This window comes from Budorcas taxicolor, chromosome 1 (genome assembly GCF_023091745.1).
Source record: "Budorcas taxicolor isolate Tak-1 chromosome 1, Takin1.1, whole genome shotgun sequence".
Taxonomy (NCBI): Eukaryota; Metazoa; Chordata; class Mammalia; order Artiodactyla; family Bovidae; genus Budorcas; species Budorcas taxicolor.
In genome coordinates this window covers 15,388,138-15,412,487 of record NC_068910.1, presented here as the reverse complement: position 1 = coordinate 15,412,487, position 24,350 = coordinate 15,388,138, and the positions used below count along the sequence as shown (strand labels likewise).

The 24,350-nt window shown below is 40.4% G+C and overlaps 1 protein-coding gene across 1 annotated transcript in view; it reads left to right on the top strand.

Moving 5' to 3' along the window:
- ERC2 (ELKS/RAB6-interacting/CAST family member 2) overlaps window positions 1–24,350 on the top strand; it is an 859,053-nt gene that overhangs the window by 503,148 nt on the left and 331,555 nt on the right. The window contains exon 13 of the mRNA XM_052641926.1: window positions 6,046–6,181. Within this exon, the coding sequence (XP_052497886.1) occupies window positions 6,046–6,181 (136 nt within the window). The remainder of the gene's footprint in view (window positions 1–6,045; window positions 6,182–24,350) is intronic.

Below are 24,350 nucleotides of genomic sequence, written 5' to 3'. Positions count from 1 at the left end.
TTTATCAAATTTTCATGTTTACAAAACTAGGAAAATTGTTGTACCCATATATCTGTGCACACATGCAAGCATTTTTGAAGGCCACTTGCCTAGAAATGGGTTTGCTGGGGCAAAAGGTATGTACACTTCAGTGGATACTTACAAACTGGTTTTTAAAAATGCTTTTTAATTGAATTTGTGACATATGACAGAGCTGGATTCCTGAATCCTCTCCAACAATGAATATTATCAATTTAAAGATTTTGAGAGCAAGTGGATTAAAAAATGACAGACATTGTTTCTGTGGAGATTTTAAAAGAAGGAAGCTTTCTTTTAGTTTATATGCAAAAATACACATACTCTTAGAGAAACATATGCATCTCCTGCCCTATATTCTGGGCTATGTCATAATAGAGAACAGTTTCCTTTCCTTTGGGAAGACTGAAAAAGAAGAGAGATGCTAAGCCCTGACAGTCTGATAAGTGGGAAAAATATGGTATTAAAGGGTGGAGAACTTAAAATCCTAAAAGTTTAAATAAATGAAAGAGATCTCACACCTGTTGAAAGTAGTATTTACTTTGAGTGTCAGAGAAGGTGTAAGGTTTTTGAAAGTATTTCACATGGTTTCTAAATTCAAACATTATTACTGTATCAATTAAATATATATTAACATAGAGAAGTGACAATGATATCAATGCAAGCATTCATTCAATCAAATGAGTATTTTTGAAAGTATGATGCTCTCTCAACAGCAAGTTAGAGAATACTTTTATTTTAATTGGATGGACTATTTTAGTGAGAATAGCAGGATTCTGTCCTCTCTGACTTTCATTCCTTTTTAAAAAATGTATTTTATTTGAGATAGAGTTAGTTCTCAATATTATATTAATTTCTGCTGTATAGCAAGGTTATTCAGTTACACACACAGACACACACATATATATATTCCTTTTATGTTTTCTTTTCCATTATGGTTTATCATGGACTATTGAATATATTTCCCTGTGCTATGTAAAAGGACCTTGTTGTTTATCAATTCTCTATATAATAGTTTGCATCTGCTAATCCCAAACTGCCAGTCCACCTCCCCACCTTCCTTGTGGCAACCATAAGTCTGTTCTTAATGTCTGCAAGTCTATTTTTGTTTTATAGATAAGTTCATTTGTGTCATATTTTAGATTGCACATTTAAGTGATATTATAGGGTATAATGGAGAAGGCAATGGCAACCCACTCCAGTACTCTTGCCTGGTAAATCCCATGGACGGAAGAGCCTGGTAGGCTACAGTCCATGGGGTCACTAAGGACTGAGTGACTTCACTTTCTCTTTTTACTTTCATGCATTGGAGAAGGAAATGGCAACCCACTCCAGTATTCTTGCCTGGAGAATCCCAGGGACGGCGGAGCCTGGTGGGCTGCCATCTATGGGGTCGCACAGAGTCGGATACGACTGAAGCGACTTAGCAGCAGCAGCAGCATAGGGTATAACAAATGTCTTTCTCTGTCTGACTGACTATACTTAGTATGATAATCTCTAGGTTCACCCCTGTTGATGCAGATGACATTATTCTATTCTTGTTTACGGCTGAGTAGTATTCTGTTGCGGAGAAGGCAATGGCACCCCACTCCAGTGCTCTTGCCTGGAAAATCCCATGGATGGAGGACCCTGGTGGGCTGCAGTCCAGGGGATCGCTAAGAGTCAGACACGACCGAGCAACTTCACTTTCACTTTTCACTTTCATGCAGTGGAGAAGGAAATGGCAACCCACTCCAGTGTTCTTGCCTGGAGAATCCCAAGGATGGGGGAGCCTGGTGGGCTGCCATCTATGGGGTCGCACAGAGTCGGACATGGCTGAAGCGACTTAGCAGCAGCAGCAGCAGTATTCTGTTGTATATGTATTTGTGTACATGTGTATAGTGTGTGTGTGTATGTATAGAATTTTAGATTTTTAGGTTGCTTCCAGGTCTTGGCTATTGTAAATGGGCAGTGAACTTTAGGGTGCATGTGTCTTTTCAAATTATGGTTTTCTCTGGATATATGCCCAGGAGTGAGATTGGAGGATCATATGGCAACTCTGATTTTAGTTTTCCGAGGAACCTTCATAATGTTTTCCATAGTGACTGTACCAATTTCCATTCCAACTATCAGTAAGAGGATTCCCTTTTCACCACACACTCTCCAGCCTTTGTTATTTGTAGACATTTTAATGATGACATTTGCATTTTTAACATTTTCTCTTATGCCTGTTGGCCATCTATATGCTATCTTTGGAGAAATGTCAGACATTCATTCTTAATATGGTAGCCATTGTTGATCTTGATACCTGTTGGAATTTTAAAAGTGCTGACTTTTTAATTTTGAAAATTGATGTGACTTGCTTTATGAAACTGGTCAATTTAAGGTGAACACGGAAAACTGACCCTATCACTGTTCAGTTCAGTTCAGTCGCTCAGTCATGTCCAACTCTTTGCGACCCCATGAATTGGGGGGGCCTCCCAGGCCTCCCTGTTCATCACCAACTCCCGGAGTTCACTCAGACTCACGTCCATCGAGTCCGTGATGCCATCCAGCCGTCTCATCCTCGGTCATCCCCTTCTCCTCCTGCGCCCAATCCCTCCCAGTATTAGAGTCTTTTCCAGTGAATCAACTCTTCGCATGAGGTGGCCAAAGTACTGGAGTTTCAGCTTTAGCATCATTCCTTCCAAAGAAATCCCAGGGCTGATCTCCTTCAGAATGGACTGGTAAGATCTCCTTGCAGTCCAAGGAACTCTCAAGAGTCTTCTCCAGCACCACAGTTCAAAAGCATCAATTCTTTGGTGCTTCTATCACTGTACTCTCCCACTAACCTCTATTCACCACTGGATCCAATAACTGCTTTTTTGAAGAAACATTGTATCTTGAATATATTTTAATGATGTTTCTTTGCAGAAAAATTTCACTCCAAAAAACCCACATATTTTTCTAGAACATAGAGTAGGTCAGTTTCTGGCAGGGCCTTGGCATGCCAGGGTGCCTAGTGGGTGGGAGTTTGGAAAGTGGGTGTCATTGACACTGTCCTCTGAGGCAGTATTGCCCGAGGGCTTTGTCATCTGCACCCCCAGGGACTCTACCTTCTTAAATGTAGAGACAGTTGAGATCTGTACTGAGTTTAACCTGATTTATGCAGTGTGAATTTACTCTTGCAGGTGGTAAAAGAACTGATAAGTCTCTTACAAATCTATATCCTTGGAAATGTCAAATTTATTGGTAGTAAAAATCACTATGACAATTAATTCCAGTGAGCTTCTGTGGGTACATTTACTCTTCTTCAAGGGATCTCAAATTTTTTAATTTCATGACTTATCTACCTGCCTCCCTCTCTCTCCTCCTACCCTGTAAATGGCTGTTTCTGACCTGTGCTTCGCAAACTTACGGCGTCCCCGAGGGGCACCTGGAAAAGAGAGTGGCTAGTGGATGAGGTGCTGATCACCTGTTCCTCCCCACTCCACTCCTTATCTCAGTCCTGCTTCCGGCAGAGCAATTTTTCCTTCCACTTTTAACTTTCAAGGAAAATTTCAGTCTGTGAAAGACTTCTACCCGTAGAAATACATTTGAAAACCGTAGCACTCCTGTCAAGGAGTTTGCATACTGTATATGTATCTCTTGATGTTCCTGTGTACAGAGACAGAATGGTCATTTTTATCACCTTACTCTGCACTGATCTATTAGGCCCAAATCCTAAGCAGTGCCATTCAAAACCCAACGTTACTAATCACTGGAGTCCTAAGTAAGTCAGTCTTTGAAGGAATGGTTGGAGAATTTGATGATCGGCCTCCATCACAGAGTCCAAACTTTAGTTTCTCTTTTTTCCTAGCTACTCATTCTTAATTTAGGAAAGCTTTCAGGGATGTGTGGATTTTGAATTTTTTTTTTTTCTTTTTGGATTGAAAAAACCACTGCAGCATCCCAGGAGATAAGGTCTAATATGTTCAAACTGCTTCAAGAACTATGTGGGAGTTTTTTAACAGTGCAAATGATGTTTGTAATAATAATCTATTGTATTTAACCGTGGTACTTGCAGGGGAAATATTTAGCAATTAATTCTATATAAGTGTGGATTTTAAAGTAATAAAAAAGTATTTGGTTATAAAGATGTTCTCTAATTGAACAGTCTCACTAGTGTTATGGACCTCTCCATCGCATTCTGTTACTGATCTTACTTCCTATGCAACAAGAAAATGTGCTTCCCCAGGCTTAGTGTGAACTTTGAAACCTCTATATTCTTGTTCAATTAGGAAGCAAGAAGTCGTTCTTAACACCTACATAGTAACCAAAAGACAGTCTTCTAAAAGTAGATTAGTGTGGACACTTAGTTCATAGCTTCATAGGTATGTAATACTATATTCACTAAAAATGAGAAATATCAGACAGTGGTTATCCAGTCTAAATAATGAGTAAGAGGATGATTATTCCACCTCACCTTTTATCCCCTTAATACGTGCCACCAGGAGTATTTAAATCACTGCTTCAGTTGGTTCTGTAAATATTTGTAAAGAGCCAAAGTGTTCAGAATATTTTTATTAGCAAGATTTCTAATCGATTTCTCAGCTTAATAAACAATTCTCTTGAACTTCATTTTCTTGGCATTGGAGGGTGTAGGGGAGTATATAATTTCATACGGACTAGAAATAAGGGGTTTTTGTTGAGTGGGGCTACCACCTGGTTATTGTTTCATCTGGACATGTTTGCTGTTTATCATCTAATTCTCATCTCATCCATAAGTTTGCAAGAGCAGCCTGGTTCTCAATACCCTTCTGTTGGAAGTCAGGGCTCAGTAACAGTGGCTGACTCAGCAGTGCTGGGGAGAGGTCACAGAAGGATTACCGGGGACCCCCAAGTGACTCTGCTCCAGGGCTCTCCTCTTTTGGAATCACTGCTCCTGAGCGCTCTGTACTGCCCTCCTGTCTCCTCACGCGTTGGATTAGATTTATGGGAGCTGCTGTCGACATGGTTGCCTTAATCTGTGGAATGTTTTGCTAAATGCTGCTGGTGAAATAGTCCACATGAAGTCTGTAACTCCCTCCAACATACACACCTTTTTTTTTTTTTTTTAAGAAAACTGTCTTCTATCCTTAGTCTTTTATTCACTTGATCGCTTTATGATTTTCACTTTGAAATCCTACAGATTCATTAAGAACCTTTATTCCAACCACTCAGGCTTTATTTAACACGGTGATTAGCCAAAGTGTTACTCTGCTTGAGCTAAGTGATGACAGTGTATTTGATTGGAGCCTTGTAATTATTATTTTAAAATCAAAGTAATAGATTATGATTTCAAAATAGGAACATGATCCAAAAGAATAATAGTAATTAGAACAGCAACCACTTAGAAGAACGTAAATGCCCTCATCACAGACCACAGGGCCCTCTGTGTGGCCTGAGTCCCGCCTACCTTTGCAGCTCCATTTCCTATCTTACTTCTTCCCCAACCCTGGACCTTCCTACTCCCTGTCCCTCCGTCTTGCCTGGACTAGCTTCACTATAGCCTTCCAGTTGATAGAAGTAACTGGGTTCTTTCCTGCCTTGGGAATAACACCTGCTGTTCTCTCTACCTAAGGGGCTCCTCCACTAGTGTCTCCTGGGTTGGATCCTTTGAGTCTCACCCATAGTCTTGTTTCCTTAGGAGGTTTCCCTGACCACAGTGACTGCAGTCCTTCCCCCACCATACCGCTTGTCCACATATAATCACATCATCATCTCTTACAGCATGCTATTTATTTCCTTCAACATATGGAAACTCAAGTTGTGTGTGCTTGGTACTTGTCTGTCTCTCCCCACTGGACTTCTAGCTCCATGAGGAGGGTGAAGACTATACCTGTCCCATTCACCACAGCAGCCTCACTGCCATTCTGGCACCTGGTGTTAAGTGGGTGCTTCAGACATATTTGTGGTTGAATGAATGGAATGTTTTGAAGTCCTAAATTTTCCTGAACACACATCAAAATATTCTATACTGGGTACTTCTACTATGATAACACGTTGCCTCCCAATGGCTGAATTTAACGAAGCTGTGCTGACTTTTCTCAGGCATATGAAGGATCAGAACAAGAAGGTGGCTAACCTGAAGCACAATCAACAGTTGGAGAAAAAGAAGAATGCCCAGTTACTGGAAGAAGTCCGCAGGCGAGAGGATAGCATGGCTGACAACTCTCAGCATTTGCAGGTGGGTCCAGCCTTCTCCTCTTAACCCTTAAGTAACTGGAGATCAACTCCCTCCAAAATATACTCTTTGCTGTGGGAAAGCAGGCATGGAAATGGTGGATGTACCTTTGCTCTAAGTCCTGCACTAACCGTGTACTCCCAGGGAACCCAGTAGGTCTTTCTGAGTACGGAGCATAATTTTCAAAATAGTGCCCAAGAAAGGCAGGTTATGGTGGAACTTGCTCAATCTGCACACAGTCTCTTGGTTCCTGTGCCTCACCTTAAAAGGTAAGGGCTGCAGTTATAGAGCTGGCAAGAAGCTTGAAACAGAAATGTCTTCCTTTTAGAATTGCATTGAACTTGTTTTGGTGTCAGGAGTGAAATGTGTGGGTGTTATCACAGAAGGTATTTGGAAGAGGATGCATCAAACTGATTTCAGACATTTTACAGAACTGGTTTTGTTTTGGTTCAAAACTCCAAGGCTCTGATCATTATTCTGTCTTTTCTGTGGAATATAGTTATCTCTGAATGGATGGCCCTATCTCAGAAACCAACTGGCCGACTGAAAACACCAATTTTTCCTCATTAGCCATCCCTGTTTTTGGCGAAAGAGCTCTTCCCATGTGCTCAATAAAACATTCAAGCTAAAACAGGGCATTTGCTTTGAAGTTCCTTTATTTATTCCAGTGTGCCTTTAAACAGAGCAGTTCAAGTTCGAGTTGGCTGGAGTTCATGTTAAATTCTGCTTATTAATTAGTGTCTTTCTCTAGTTATATATTAGGTTTCCTCCTTGGAGATAGAAGAAGTTAGATAATTTCAGTATGTACTCATAATTCTCTTTTTTAATTGACCGAAAGAGAAATAAGTAATTATTCCAGAGTAGGAAATACAAGGAAATGTCTTGCATAGAACATGTCACAAGGTGGTTACATAGTCAATATTAGTTTCTTTTTTCTCTGTATTCTGGAGGTGCCCTGATGATGTCAATCAAACCCCTTTACATTGATGCCTGATTTGGGTATCATGATAGTAGCATCAAGTCCTTTTTTCCCTCATGGGATCATCTTTGGATGGACTAGTAGTTTATTTCAATCCATGGCTTCCTCAATGTTTTTGAGAAATCAGTCTCGGGTTTTGGGTTAGTTCTCCTATGAATCATATGAGATGTTATATTAGAACCTACAAATTGAGATAATAACTAAAATTTGCAGAACTGTATTGCCTTGTCAGATGTGTATTCTTATCCATGCCTTAGAGTAATGTTGGTGATTTTATATATGGTAATAGTAGAGTCTCGGAAAAGGTATGAAGTAGCATCCTAGTAAGTGGTAGACATGGAGACTTCAAGTCTTCCTGCCTTGAAGAAACAAATGGAGAGAAACAGCAGCAGTAGCGGATCCCATTTATTAACTTTTCAGTATGCTGTGTATTGTGCTGTCTTCGGTTCTGTCAGCTGGGTTTGTTGGGACTCTTATTTCCAAGTCATAGGAACACAACAAGTTGAACTAAGAAGAAAAAGGGACTCTGTTGGCTCAGTAAACTGAAAATTCCAGAAATAGACCCCAGATCTTATAACATGAAGGTATTGAAACAATAGCATCAGGAATCTGTCTTCATTCTACTCACAGGCGTGCTCTGCTCTTCGTTGCCTTGATTCTCAGGAAGGCTGTTCCACAGTGATGCCAACTATGGCTACTAGCATTCAGCCTACATTCTACGAGTGCAGTCACCCCAGGGGGAGGAGAAAGGTTCTTTCTGAGTAGTTCTAGCAGAAATCCGAAGGCAGATAGAATGAATAAACTGGCCAGGCCATGATCAAGTTATATGGTTACCTGGAGTCTAGAGAAAAAGGGTTAACCTCACCCAAGTCACATGGTCTGAGACTGAGGACAGGTAATCCCTCACACAAAAGAGGGTTCTGCTCAGAAGGGATGCTGGGCAGATAAAATCACAGAGATCCATTATAACCGTAGTATGGGGTAGATTAACTGTTATCCCATTTGATACATGAGAAGGAGGAGGAGGCCCCAAATTATTCAGCTAGTAAGTGGCAGAGTTGGGACACAAATCCAGATCTGACTGTCTTCAAGTAGTGAGAGGTCTAATTAAGAGAGGAAGGCAAAAAAACAAACAAACAAAAAAAAAAAACCAAAAAACTGGAGTGGCAGAGAGACTTCACAGAACAGGTGGGATTGGAGCTAAGTTTGACATGGAAGGGATGGAGCAGTAGGGCAGGCTCGCCAAGCAGGAGAGCTATCAGAGAATGCACAGAGGCTGCATAGCACAAAACATGACAAACCAGTTGGTCACGGTGACACAGAGATTAAGTGTTGCTATTATCTTCCTTAGCTGACTCTGGAGCTAGAATGCCTAAGTTTCAAGCTTCCGAATTCACCAGCTGAATGTTCTTAGCAGGTTATTTCCCTAAGCCTCAGTTTTTTCATCTGTAAAATGGGTATGATCATTGCACCTACTCCAGAGTTACTGTGAGGACTAAAGGGTCAGTGCATGTAAAGAATTTAGAACTGTGCTTGGCACAAACTGTGCTCAAAATAAGTGTTAGTGATTGACAGTTTGTATATTGGGTTGGTCAGAAAGTTCATTCAGGTTTTTCCATAAGAGGTTATGAAATAGGAAAAGATAAAAGAAGCATTTTTTAGAATATGTATTATATGTGTGGTTATTTGTGCAGTTCTGCTATGATATGTGTTGAGCATCAAAGTTTCTGTTTTTTCTATATATAGTAATTTTTTTCTTTTCTAAGGACATGTCTAGTTATGGAAATTGATGTCTTGTTTTGGCCCATGAACTTTTGTATAGCAATATTTTCATAAGGGGCCTTGATAACTACCTCATAGGCATATTCATAAAAGATAGCATGGTCTGGAATTGCTTAGTTGCATTCCTGACCACCCCAAATAAAGGAGAGCATATGAAATGCAATAAAAAGTAATCACGATTAATTTTGATGAAAATGTCTCTGGTTAAGGTTAATATAGAGTGAAACTCCCACTTTCCTGGATTGTGAAGCAGATGTACTCAGATGCAGTAATTACTGCCTTCTGTAGACAGAACTTTCCTTTCTGAGGGCACTTGATTTTTCAGTTTTACTGTTGTTTTAGGTACTTCCTGTTTATAAGTTAGCCTGCTAATCCCTTTAAGTTTCAGTCAATTGGGATCTGGTTTCGATGGCTGGTTGGTTGACTGGTTGGTAGATCTAAGTTTGGCACCTACTAAACTTGACTGTGGCTCAGATCATGAACACCTTATTGCCAAATTCAAACTTGAAGAAAGTAGGGAAAACCACTAGACCATTCAGGTATGACCTAAATCAAATTCCTTATGACTATACAGTGGAAATGAGAAATAGATTTAAGGGACTAGATCTGATAGACAGAGTGCCTGATGAACTATGGAGGGAGGTTTGTGACATTGTATAGGAGACAGGGATCAAGACCATCCTCATGGAAAAGAAATGCAAAAAAGCAAAGTGGCTGTCTGGGGAGGTCTTACAAAGAGCTGTGAACAGAAGAGAAGCAAAAAGCAAAGGAGAAAAGGAAAGATATAAGCATCTGAATGCAGAGTTCCAGAGAACAGCAAGGAGAGATAAGAAAGCCTTCCTCAGTGATCATTGCAAAGAAATAGAGGAAAAGAACAGAATGGGAAAGACTAGAGATTTCTTCAAGAAAATTAGAGATAACAGGGGAACATTTCATGCAAAGATGGGCTCGATAAAGGACAGAAATTGTATGGCCCTAACAGAAGCAGAAGATATTAAGAAGAGGTGGCAAGAATACACAGAAGAACTGTACAAAAAAGATCTTCACGACCCAGATAATCATGATGGTGTGATCACTCACACCAGACATCCTGGAATGTGGAGTCAAGTAGGCCTTAGAAAGCATCACTACGAATGAAGCTAGTGGAGGTGATGGAATTCCAGGTAAGCTATTTCAAATCCTGGAAGATGATGCTGTGAAAGTGCTGCACTCAATATGCCAGCAAATTTGGAAAACTCAGCAGTGGCCACAGGACTGGAAAAGGTCAGTTTTCATTCCAGTCCCAAAGAAAGGCAATGCCAAAGAATGCTGAAAGTACCACACAATTGCACTCATCTCACATGCTAGTAAAGTAATGCTCAAAATTCTCCAAGCCAGGCTTCAGCAGTACATGAACCATGAACTTCCAGATGTTCAAGCTGGTTTTAGAAAAGGCAGAGGAACCAGAGATCAAATTGCCAACATCTGCTGGATCATCAAAAAAGGAAGAGAGTTCCAGAAAAACATCTATTTCTGCTTTATTGACCATGCCAAAGCCTTTGACTGTGTGGATCACAATAAACTGTGGAAAATTCTGAGAGAGATGGGAATACCAGACCACCTAACCTGCCTCTTGAGAAACCTATATGCAGGTCAGGAAGCAACAGTTAGAACTGGACATGGAACAACAGACTGGTTCCAGATGGGGAAAGGAGTACGTCAAGGCTGTATATTGTCACCCTGCTTATTTAACTTCTATGCAGAGTACGTCATGAGAAACACTGGACTGGAAGAAGCGCAAGCTGGAATCAAGATTGCTGGGAGAAATATCAATAACCTCAGATATGCAGATGACACCACCCTTATGGCAGAAAGTGAAGAGGAGCTAAAAAGCCTCTTGATGAAAGTGAAAGAGGAGAGTGAAAAAGTTGGCTTAAAGCTCAACATTCAGAAAACTAAGATCATGGCATCCAGTCCCATCACTCCATGGCAAATAGACAGGGAAACAGTGGAAAGAGTGTCAGACTTTATTTTGGGGGGCTCCAAAATCACTGCAGATGGTGATTGCAGCCAAGATATTAAAAGACGCTTACTCCTTGGAAGGAAAGTTATGACCAACCTAGACAGCATATTTAGCTATCAAGCATATTCAACATATACAAAAGCATTACTTTGCCAACAACGGTCCATCTAGTCAAGGCTATGGTCTTTCCAGTGGTCATGTATGGATGTGAGAGTTGTACCGTGAAGAAAGCTGAGCACCGAAGAATTGATGCTTTTGAACTGTGGTGTTGGGGAAGACTCGTGAGAGCCCCTTGGAACTGCAAGGAGATCTGACCAGTCCCTTCTAAAGATCAGTCCTGGGTGTTCTTTAGAAGGACTGATGCTAAAGCTGAAACTCCAATACTTTGGCCACCTCATGCAAAGAGTTGACTCATTGGAAAAGACTCTGATGCTGGGAGGGATTGCGGGCAGGAGGAGAAGGGGACGATAGAGGATAAGATGGCTGGATAGCATCACTGACTCGATGGACATGAGTCTGAGTGAACTCCGGGAGTTGATGATGGACAGGGAGGCCTGGCGTGCTGCGATTCAGGGGGTTGCAAAGAGTCGGACACAACTAAGCGACTGAACTGAAATGAACTGAAACTTGACTTATTCTACACCAGCATTTTGTAATATTTCAACACCCTGACTTCATGATTTTGTCGAACCAAATAGGTATTATATACAGAAAAAATCTTAGGTTAAAGTACTGCCTGCAACAGTAACAGCTGTTGGATCAGACTCCAAAAAGAGATCGAAGAGATTCATCCAATTCGTATGAGAATCAGAGACAAATTTGAATGTAGATAAAGTGACCATGTTATTTATTATCCAAACTAGGAGAGAATCAAAAACTGGACCATTTCAGTCAAACCTAGAAATGCAGTCATTAAGAAAGATTTTACAAACTCACCCTTCTTTAGTTCCTAAGTTTATCGTTTTATGGCAGGAATTGCAGGCTCAAGTGCCTTCAGGGTCTAGACTATTAATGTAAATAAGAAACAGGTTTGCATGTAAGAAAATTTATGATGTCTGGTTCTTTCACCTTTTTTTCTTTTTTTGGTAGAGATGTATCAGTTAGCAAGTGCCATAATAATGCTGTGTAGCAAATCACTCCCAAACTCAGTGACTTTAAAGCATCAATAGTTATTCTCACAGATTTTTAGGTAGACAAGTAGGTCAGCTCCTCCAGAGTGAGCTAGGGTGGGTAGGTCTGTTGCTCACTCAGGTCTGTGGGTGGCCGGACAGCTCTGTTCCACATGCGTTTGTTCTGATGCTCAGGCTGAAGGGGCATCAGTAACCCAAGGAAAACTATCTCTGACAGTAGCAGAGACGCAGGACAGAAAGCCAAAAGGTGCTATGTCTCATAAGGCCTAGTCTTAAACTAACAGTGATTTTTCACCCCACTTCAAGGCACATGGGTAAGCTAATCGTCAAGGTTTGGTGAAATACCCTCTGTTCAAGAAGAGAACATTGTAAAGAAATAGATATAAGGAAGGGTGAAGAATTGAGATCAGTCATTCAATCTGTTACAAAGAGATAATGTTTGGAAAAATATTTCTCTATTATAAGAAAAACAATAACATAAATACGATGAAAAATTGCAGCTGCAGTAGCTTTAGTCTATGGATGTAATTGAGAGTGGCGGGGACTGTAGGGAACTCCAGAACTCATGCCTCATTGAAAGCAGTTGGGACCACGAAACTTTGGCTAAATAGATATTGCCAAATATCTAGGGTGGGTTAGGGTTGAGGGCCCTTCTGATTGCCATAAAAATGTAAAATCTTATGTGAAATACATGGATTTTAGAAAATCGGTTCTATTTCTTAAAGCATTCTGTGGGTCCAGTGAAGCACATGTGCTGGTGAATTGAGTGTTGGTTTTCAGCCTCTATTGCACAGCCTCATGCTCTGATCCCACTGGTTTCATGTGGTATAAGTAGACATTAAGAATGTACACTTAACTAGCTTAGCCTGACCAATTGAAGAGAGATGGCAGTTTAGTGTATTTATGGGTTTTTTTTTCCTTGTTGTTGTTATTGGAAAATACCTTGAGTGGCTTGAATTATTGTTCCTCAGAGGAGATACCCACAATAAAGAGGAATAGAGAGTATTCTTAATTTAAGTTCTAGTTGGCAAAGAGGGCAGGAAGGGAGAGATAAAGAGCCATGGAGCTGAACTCTCCAGTGTTAAAATAGTGGCCCTGTTTTTAGTGCAGGACCTTGAGTAAGGCAGAATTTCTCTCTCACATTTTTTCACCTGTAAATGGGGATTACACTCTGTGGCTCCATGGGTGGGTTAAATAAGATGAGGTTTATGAAACAGCCTAGCAGAGTACCTGGTCTATGTGAGGTTCAGTTATTAGAGCTTTCTCCCAGAGAGACTGATAATGAGCTTTTAAATATAGAAGACAGTGACCAATGGGAGTATCATGCAACGAATCCTTTGCAACTATTTTATGCTGATGAGTAATACAGATATAGAGAACACATCAGTAAATGAAAGTTTCCAATAAAGCATTGAAAAAACATTTTGGGCAATAAGGAGGAAAAATTAAAACATTTTTCAAGTTTATGTTGAATTGTCTGTGAAAGTAAGATGTGAAAGATCGTGATTTTCTTGTATAATTCTCTAGAACTGTTCCCCAGGACACAGATTATGGAGCATAATATTTATGTCTGGCCTTGGGGCTTTGGGCTTCTGTGTGTCCCACTAGAGCCCACATGGACGTTTTTCAACAAGGTGTTTTGCCGGAGATTCCCACTAAATCGTCATTACCAGAATGGGATGCATTTCCCACCCACTCCTCCACCCACAACTTCTGCTGTTTCTTGCTGAGTAAATATGCCAATTTGAAATCCCAGTGGACATCTTTGTAGATTTTGGCTTCATTTTCCACTATGCAGCTTATTGAGTTAATGAAGTAACATTCTAAGAAATACACACACCAATATTTTATGTTCCTTTTCTGTTGTATGTCTGCAGAATTCTCTTCAATTTATTGCCTGAAAACTAAAGTCTGTTCTTGTATGCTTCCGTTTCCAAATTATAGGTTCCCAGGGAACTGTAAAGTTTCTTCTCTGCCAGTGGTTAAACCCAAGTGTGATCAGTTTAAAAAGCAAGTGAATGTTCCCATTTATTCTTGTCCTTTTAGTAAAATTCTAAAAAATAAATAAAAAAACCTAGAAAGACAATTTTATTTTTCTGTCTGTGCAATTCTGTGCAGCCATATCTTTTTTCCAGTGAGACTTCCTTTACTTTGCTCCTCCAATTAGAACTGGAATCAGCTCACAGAGGAAGTGTAGCAAACAACATAAACCTCAAAAATGTGTAACTTTTAGCAAAACATATAGTTCTTTATGAAGTTCCCAAGCTTCGCTAAGTTTCCCACCCACCCCCTCCCCATGCAGCGGGACATGTGTGTTGTCAGTAGCAATTTTTAAGCCTCATATCTATATGTTCATCTCTCTAAGTCACTGAGTTAAGTTCAATTCACTAAGCTTAAAATTGTTACTCTGACTGTGATCTATATTCATGTGTTATGTACACTTCTAAGTACTGCCATTAGAAGAAACCTGACCAGCAGAGTTAAGAGATTCATCATTGTCAAAATACGATTATTTAGTTCCTAGTTTTTCATGGCTGTTCCATAGGCATGGTGTAGAGTGATTTAGGAAAGCTCCATTTCAGCCGTCTTGTTCAACATATGGAAAGATGAAAAAAGTCATCCTAAGATAGGTTTAAAAGGAAAACCCACATTTGTTCAAATTTTCATTAGAACTTAATATGATTTTTTGAATACCATGAGCTGCTTTATTTCTTTTGTCTTGTAATTTTCTACCTTGATGGGTAGAGATGGGAAAGTTCCATTAAGTTGTGGATGAATTCCATCGCGTCGTTGAAATGTGGACTGAGCTTCATCCCACATTTCCAGACTCTGTTCAGGGTTTCAGACAATGAAAAATACGGAAGTATTTGCAAGTCTGTGGAGGACACAGAACATTGGCCAGGGGACTCAGGGTTAGTACAGAAGTGCTTTCTTTTCTTGGGGATTTATTTTGACATTTGTTTTTCTTTCACACTATAATCCCCCATGAGCCAAAAAATGACTTTTGTTGTAGCAGGTCCCTGCAGGCATTCTCAGAAAATCTTATTTGACAATCACTTTCTAGTAGCCTTGACTTGAAGTTGTTCCTCTTTGTAGTAACTCATAGACTGTCAGGGGTGACAAGGCATCCTGTGCAATGTATTGGGGAGCTCACCGTTTGTTACACTGTTCCAAGAAGCCAAGTGAAATCATGTAAATAAAACTGTTGTATGTGGAATTTTTCTTCTTTCCTTTCAATAAAGTATTACTTGTTTTTCCAAATGTGCAGTAACTTGCATATTTCTTCTGAGAAATGTCTTCAGCTTTTTTCTGAGGATTTGTGACCTAATCCTCCACTTCATATAGCCCCTCTGTACAAACAGAGTATATTTCTATGGAAAAGAGAGGTTTACCCTTAATCAAGTGTTGCCTAATCTACCTACTAAATTACCCCTTGGAGACAAAGTGGCGTTCACTATTCTTTGCTGCAGTTTTCACGTTTCAATCCATTAGTGCCTCTCCAGCAGTCCTCAGCAAAGTGGATGTTTGTCAGAATCAGAAGATCCCGCTGAATGAAATATAATGTATCTGTCACATGAAATCACTGTTATTATGGAAGTAGAGTCTTGAATGCTCTGGATAACTGGGCTTGAGGGGTAATGGGAGCTGGAAAAAGGAATCTTCCTAAAATATGTTAATCTTATTCACTTTGATGGAGGTTTCTTAGGATGATTAGAGTTCTTTTTAAAATATTATCTCTTTTTTTGTGTCTTTGGTCCCTGAAATACAAATTGATAAGGGGAAGGTAACATGCATCCTACTGTAATCTCCAGTGAGAATTAGAGATAGATGTGCTAAAGGGAAGAGTATGCTTCACTTCTAGGGAGAGGGGAGGCTTTGCTTTGTAGAGTCTGCTTTTTTTATATATGTTTATTTATTTATGTATTTGACTGTGCCGAGTCTTGGTTGCAGCATACAGGATCTTCGATTTTCATTGTGGCATGCAGGATCTTTAATTGCGCCCTGTAGGATCAAGTTCCTTGACCAAGGATCAAACCTGGGTTCCTGCATCCTTCCTGCAAGAATCAAACTAAGGCTTCCAGAGTTCTTAGTCACTGGACCACCAGAAAAGTCCTGTGTTTACCTTTAAATTTGACCTTCAGGTTTATTTTGAGGTGAGGTTTGGGCTGTAAACTGGAGACGTCATTTTTACATGTTTGTTAAAATTGCTGCGGATGATCAGTTTAGCCAATAATAGCAGTGCACCTCAGCCGGAGCCCAGTGTGCTTCTCCCAGTGCTTTCATGGGATGATCCTCCTTTCCCAGGTGAAAGTTTGTGAACCAGAAACCATGCTTTAAAAGCCCCTGAGAAATGAGAACTTTAACGTGTGTACTTGGGATCATCTGTATGTTTTCCTTCTCCTCTGCTTGAATCCATTGCTTGTGCAGTATAATTTTCAAAGTAGAACACAATGAAGGCATTACTGAAGGACCTACACTTTGAAGGCATGCGGACTGAGGGAGAAAAAAGTTTTGAGTGCAAACTCTTATTATTTTTTCAAAAGTAAAATTTACATAATAATGCACATACATGGGATTCTGGGGTTTGCTAGTTCCTAGGGGGGCAGTTGTGTTCAACATGTATCAAAAGAGCCAGTCCAGTTACACTGGTTCTTCCTGGTTAGGGTAATTATGGCAGGTTTACCCTAAGATATGGCTACCAGAGGTTAGTCTTGGGGCACCTGCAAATCACAGTGTGTGTCACCCTGATATCAATGACCTCTTTCTAATGGATGCTGGTATTTCAGCACATTGCTGGCCAGCGTGGCGTTCTGGGCATGGCTAATTTAAAGAAAATGTTAGGTTTGACTTACAGCTTGTCCACAGCATTGCTAAACTGTATGTTTAACTCTCCAGATCACGGAAGTGACAGTCAATGGCGTGGGCAGTGATTTAGATGGAAACCTTGCAAAAAGAAAGCACAACTCTAAAATCTTGTTCCTGCTCACTTATAGTCTCTCCTGTAATACCCGTTTGGGAAGTTGCTAATTTAGATTTATGACACTTTTAATTTCTTCTCTGCTATTATACTTTTCCTCTACATCTTATTTATGTTGCTTGCTTAAAAAAAAAAAATGCAAGGTTAAGCAGTCATGAGTTTTTCTAACTAGATCTAGGACCATACAAGCCCCTTGTTTTGCTAATGAGGGAAGTAATGGGCCCAGCAAAGGCAAATGACCTACCCAATATCCCAGGAGTTAATAGCCAAAGGGAGACCAGATCCCAGGCCTTCTGCGTTCTTGTCCAGTGCTGTTTGTGTAGCCCTCTGGTTCCAGAAGATACAGCTGCCTTCAGTAGGATTTGAACCATTAACCCCAAAGTCCAAAGATCAGGGCTGTGCTTTCTTAGTGTTGGATTTTAGATATACTGTCTAAGATGACATAAAATTACCCCTCACAATAAACTAAGCTTTACATGTATTTTGTAAACAGGATATTCTATCATCTCCTGTTCTCTCTTATGTTTTTAAAATTAGAGTAAATTAATAAGTGGCAAAGTGGGAAACTGCTTTGAGAATCGTCTATGAATCTTAGGACTCTTTAGATGATAAAAATTGGTTTACATTTTTCTATCTTTGTCACTTTTTCTCTTTTACAGAGGCTGAGAGTGAAAAGTGAAAGCGTTAGTTGCTCAGTAGTGTTCCACTCTGTGACCCCATGGCTCCTCTCCTCTGTCCTTGGAATTCTTTAGGCAAGATTCCTGGAGTGGGTTGCCATTCCTTTCTCCAGATCTTCCCTACACAGGAATCTAACCAGGGTCTCCTGCATTACAGACAAATTATTGTCTGAACTACCAGGGAAGCCCTTTGTAGAGTCTGGTCACCCATAAAGAAATGCACGCAGTCTTTTGTGGAAAACAAGTGTGAATTGCTTAGACAGTTCAACAATAACAATGAGTACTGCTACTTTTTATTGAGCGATGAACTAGGTCAAGAATAAATTCTTTGGTTGAGTTCCTTGGGAAATGTAGAGTCTGAGATTAATATGCCCGAGGTTGGTTGGGAGTGCTCTCAGGAAGGAAAGCCTGACTGAGCACAGGAAGAAACTGAACTGTAATTGCAGCAAAGGCCTCAACAGTTCCTATCAGTTGCTCTGGAATTGGGGTGACCTTTTGGATGGAGTTGAGCCCAGTTGAGATGAGGGGGCTGGGCCATTGTAACCCCTCATCAACAATCAATGATGCAACCCACTGTGGGGATGGTAAGGAGGTTCTCAGGGCAGGCACATCCCTGGCAGCTGGCAAGTGAGTGCCTTGGTCTTGGAGAGGAATCGGGGCAGTGCACCACTGCATCTACAGCAGACATCCAGTATGGATGTTGCACTGTCCCCTTTGACACCCACAGCAGATGCACACATCTGATCTCAGGACTGTTTTGTGTACCCAGCTTCATAATTTTTTCAATACATGCAGCTGTTAAAAAAAAACCAATCCTAGTTGACCAAATTGCTCTGTATACACATTTACCTGTTTACTCTTCCCAATGAATAAATTATGTTACAAGTATCTTTGAAGCAATTTTTACAAATGAAAAGATTGAGACTGGGTGATTTTAAACAAGAGAAAGAGCTGACATTCTTTTTCCTCAGGCCTCTACTGCAGTAACTATAGCCACAGTGAAAATAGTGGTCACACTATTCCAAAAACAGATGGAAAAGTTAGATGACATAAACTTGGGTAAGGAGGCTTCACTTGGATTTATAGATTATTGGCTTATATTCTTTTAATTAATGGCATAAACTTCAGTTTAGTCACACAGTCATGTCCAATTCTTTGTGACGCCATGGACTACAGCACGCCAGCCTTCCCTGTCCATCACCAACTCCTGTAGCTTACTCAAACTCATGTCCATTGAGTCAGTGATGCCATCCAACCATCTCACCCTCTGTCTTCCCCTTCTCCTCCTGCCTTCAATCTTTCCCAGCATCAAGGTCTTTTCAAATGAGTCAGCTCTTCACATCAGGTGGCCAAATTATTGGAGTTTCAGCTTCAACATCAGTCCTTCCAATGAATACCCAGGACTGTTCTCCTTTAGGATGGACTGGTTGGATCCCCTTGTAGTCCAAGGGACTCTCAAGAGTCTTCTCCATACCACAGTTCAAAAGCATCAATCCTTTGGTGCTCAGCTTTCTTTATAGTCCAACTCTCACATCCATACATGACTACTGAAAAAACCATTACTTTGACTAGATGGACCTTTGTTGGCAAAATAATGTATCTGCTTTTTAATATGTTGTCTAGGTTGGTCATAACTTTTCTTTCAAGGAGCAAGCATCTTTTAATTTCATGGCTGCAATCACCATCTGCAGTGATTTTGGAGCCCCCTAAAATAAAGTCTTTCCACTGTTTCCCTGTCTATTTGCCGTGGAGTGATGGGACTGGATGCCATGATCTTCATTTTCTGAATGTTGAGTTTTAAGCCAACTTTTTCACTCTCTTCTTTCTCTTTCATCAAGAGGCTCTTTAGTTCTTCTTCACTTTCTGCCGTAAGTGTGGTGTCATCTGCATATCTGAGGTTGTTGATATTCCTCCCAGCAATCTTGATTCCAGCTTGTGCTTCATACTGTCCAGCATTTCTCATGATGTACTCTGTGTATGAGTTAAATAAGCAGGGTGACAATATAGACTTAAATGCTTCTTAAAAGCATGTAAAACTCTGTCTACCTGTTGCCTCAGCTCAGCAAGCAGTCCCCTTGATGTTTTTTGAGGACTTTTGTGTGCCAGGCACTGTGCTACCTGCTGGGCGTTTAACAACCAGTTTGGAAGAATTCTTTACCCTTGAGTATCTCAAGATCTTTTCTTCTGACTAAAGGTGTCTTTCTCAGGCTTCTGATTTGCAGTAGCTTCTGAAAGTAAACTAAAGAGTGTGTTCCTGGGCTGTTGCTTGTCCTAGGATGGAAGATGTGAAAGAGGTAACAAAGAATGTTTCTGCAGCTAGAGCCTTGGTGGGCCAGGGCAGAAGCTGTAGAAGGCCTTATGAATCATAGTTCAGCAGCGCAGCTTTCAATGTCTGAGTGGGTGAGAGCTGAAAGGACCAAGGCAGTTGAGGATCTGAATTCTATTCTAGGTTCAGTCTCTAATTAGCTGTGTGATTTTGAGCAGGTAGTTTCTGTTCTCGCTGAGCCTGCTTTTTTTTGTCTACAAACCAAGAGGCTTATATTGGTGGTGAGGGCCCTTTCAGCTCTGAAATCTTGGAGTCCTGGAACTAGCTGAAGGATGCATACATGTGCTGAATTAAAAGTGCCAGTGGAGAAGACAGTTCATGGTCCACTGAGATGCTGCTGCCCCAACACAGCATTCATGTCAATAGTAGGGATGTTGGTTGGGAATTCAGGAAAATGGGGGAAACTGGTCTCCTTCTGTACCGACCCTGTAGTATAATATATGGCTTTAAATATAATTTATTCTAAGAACTCATTCTGTTTTCTATCTAAAGTGCAAGGTCTGCCATTTTGAAAAGACTTTGGTAGTGTGCACTAAAACATTGTTTTCTTTCTTTAGAGTAGTCGGTTATAATAATACAACCACGAATTGTTACTTTTTTTGGTGTATGATAAAGATTAGAACTGTGACAGTCTGGACATAAGATACATAATGCAGGAACTCCTCAGAATTGACCTACTTGGGTTAGACTTATTTCTCAAGGGCAGGAGTTATGTGGCTTTTAAATGTAATTGTTTGTAAAGTAGACTATTATTTTAATAAGCCACTATGTCAATAGGGGCTATTCCCTGCCACCCCGACTGTGTCGGTCATAGTTGTGGGAAAATAGAGACTGATTTGACAAAAACCTGGTTGAAAGTATCTAGGTTCACATTTCCCACATACAGTTATGAAAGTGAAGTTCTAGGAGATACTATTAGATAAAAGGATTCCATTTGTCAAATACCTTTGGGAACAATGCATACTCCCTCCCTTGGAGAGTCACTGTGCATATTACCATATTAAAGACACTCAGAAATCCTGTGATCAAGAAAACTGTTCTGTGTTCTTTAATCCAAAATTTCTCCAAATTGTTTGGCAAAAGAAATCTCTCCCCACCCCCAACCTTGGGATATCTACTAACATGGCTGAGAGTTAGTATTTTATAAAACTTGGACAAATGCCGATCTAGGCAATTTATAGTGCTGATGGCTGAAGTTTGTAGTCAGCTCTTTGATTACAGTTTGAGATGGAGCAAACTCTATAATAATGCTTTATTAAGCATTATCTTGCTGAACAAGAATTCGCCTTGGCATCTTAAAATGGCTTTACACCTGCCATTTGATTAAAAATAGTTGTGTTAGAATGAGTGGCCAAGAAAGTTCTGCTGCTGATATCCTTTTAAAAAGTTGCAGCTCATTAAAAAAAAGTTGATGTGAGGCAAACTTGAAAAATGTTTATGACAGGTATAGTAATCTTTCCTTCTGTCACTTCTTGACTCTGGGATCTGTGTTGACTTCTGATTATAAACTCACATCATATTATGCCCCAAATCCAAATCTGATGAAGAATATTTTGGAGGAAGATGTGAAAATTATTCCAGTCTTAAAATATAAAATTGGATTCTTAAGGTATCCATTGTTAATTCTCACTTGCATACAGTTTTGCCCTCTTCCTGCTAAAGCAGGTCATTGGCAGTGTGGAATACAGTGCTTCGGGTTCCTGTTATGCTGTCAAAATCAATTATACGGGTTGAAAGTGAAGCACAGAGCGTCCCTGTGTCATTACTAGCAGGCTTGTTTTTATTTTGGTTGCACATTTTTGCCTCTGAAAGGATCCTTATGAGAAATTAGAAAACCACAAATTTGAAAATGTTAACAGTTAAACAATATAACCTTGAATGTATGTCTCCTGGATGCCTGAGTCTGATCATAAATGGGGCTGTAATTTCTGAATGAACGGCACCTCTCTTAACCTGGCTTAATGATGGCTTTACCCTTTTACTCATCTTACAAGATTATTTACCCCCATAACCTAAATGGGGAATTAAGGCCATATGAGACTGTGGCTTCATTCAACTGGCTAAAGTTTCACTTCACAGGAATCACCACAGTCCAATGTTTGAGACCAGGGTAATAGTTAAAATTTCATCTTTGGGGCTGTGGTGTCTGGAAGATATATTACAAGTGAGGGGAGAACCCACTTTTCAGTTTTAACTGATTCTATGATGTTTGTAGTTCTTAAAACTTGTTTTTTTAACCATATAAAAATAAGGTCATATCTCTGTATTTTGAATGCTGATGAAATGAAAATTTCATTCATGTATTTATTCATCCCACAGCCGTTTGTATCAGGCTCTGTACTAACCTCTTGGGTTTCTGAGACCAGGTTTTTGCGTCTTCCTCACCTTCTGTAATGGTCAAATATAACTATGCCAACATAATCATAATGTAAGATGTACTAGAAGATGGTGGAATACAGCCCAGAGAGATTTTTTTTGTAGTTTCAAGCAGGCAGCAGTGCAAGTTCAGAAGATGAACATTGTAAGCAAAATCAGTCTGAATTTGTTCACCTAGGGCAGCTCCTGCAGCTTTGCTGGGGTTTCCTGCAAATGCTGACCAACCTAGATAGCATATTGAAAAGCAGAGACATTACTTTGCCAATAAAGGTCCGTCTAGTCAAGGCTATGGTTTTTCCTGTGGCCATGTATGGATGTGAGAGTTGGACTGTAAAGAAAGCTGAGCACCAAAGAATTGATGCTTTTGAACTGTGGTGTTGGAGAAGACTCTTGAGAGTCCCTTGGATTGCAAGGAGATCCACCCAGTCCATTCTAAAGGAGATCAGCCTTGGGTGTTCTTTGGAAGGAATGATGCTAAAGCTGAAACTCCAGTAGTCTGGCCACCTCATGCGAAGAGTTGATTCATTGGAAAAGACTCTGATGCTGGGAGGGATTGCGGGCAGGAGGAGAAGGGGACGACAGAGGATGAGATGGCTGGATGGCATCACCAACTCGATGGACGTGAGTCTGAGTGAACTCCGGGAGATGGTGATGGACAGGGAGGCCTGGCGTGCTCCGATTCACGGGGTCGCAAAGAGTCAGACACGACTGAGCTACTGAACTGAAGGCAGGCCCCTTCCCTGTTCCTGGTGAGTGCTTCCAATAGAAGCCACCTTGATTACAAAGTCACTTTGTGTTTATTTCTCAAAGAGAAATTAAAGAAAAAAAAAACCTTTTCAAGTTTAAATATATAAACTTATAGGTGTATAGATAAAATCATCAAGATGTCTACTTATGATATTTATTTTGCTAATTTAGTTATGTCCAAAATCACTTATTACTTTTTGCTTCTCTTGTATTTAGTGGCATAAACAGTCATTCTCCACAAGCGTCCTCTAAGAGTCCGTGACATCGCTGGAGAGACTCTTCCATCATCTGCTATGGTCTGCCCAGTCTAGTTGCCTTCACCTCTGAATGGTCGGACCCTTTTATCTCTTTGTCATACAGAGTGGCAATTGCTTTCTTTAAGGTGTGTTTTTTCCACACTGGCTAAGATCATGGACTCCTCGGGTGGCTCCCAGTGTTGCCAGTTGCCAGCTGTGTGATGTCCGGCAGGTTAAGTTTCTGGATCTCAGGTGGTGACAGGACCCTCCTCCTAGTGCTGTGGTCATTCAGGAAACAGCACAGAGTGTTTGCTGGTGCCATGATGACACTGATGAGGGTATTGATGATGTCATGTTGTTCAGCACTTACACTTGTGAGGGCTCCCTGGAGACCTTACCAGAATCTGCGGTGCCTTGTACAGTTGACCATTGCTTTCTTTGAGGACCCTCTCCTCATGCTCTCTCCCTCATTGATTGCTCTGGCATGCCAGTCTCAAGCCTGCTCCACCTTCAGGTCTTAAAACCTGTTATTCCCTTGACTAGAATGTTCGTTCTTCAAATATGAATGTGACTTACTCCTTTATTGCTTGCAGGTCACTGCTCAAATGTTTTCTCCTCAGAGAGGCTTTCTCTGCATGCTGTTTCTAATTCATTGTTCTTATCATGCTTTATATCTGAACCTTACTTTAGCTTTCTTCATCTTGCATATATCTTGCATATCACAGCCTAAAACTGATAATGTACAGTTACTTGTAAACTTGTTTCCTAGCTGTCTTTCCCATGATCACATGAGACTTTGTCCATCTCCCTCACTAACATGTAGGGTTTTCTTATGTTTCCAGAACAATGTTGACATTCAGTAAGTATTTTTGACTACCTGAATAAGTGAATTATTCTAAGTAAGCAGAATGGGGGGAAAAAAGGTCCCATGGCATTTCA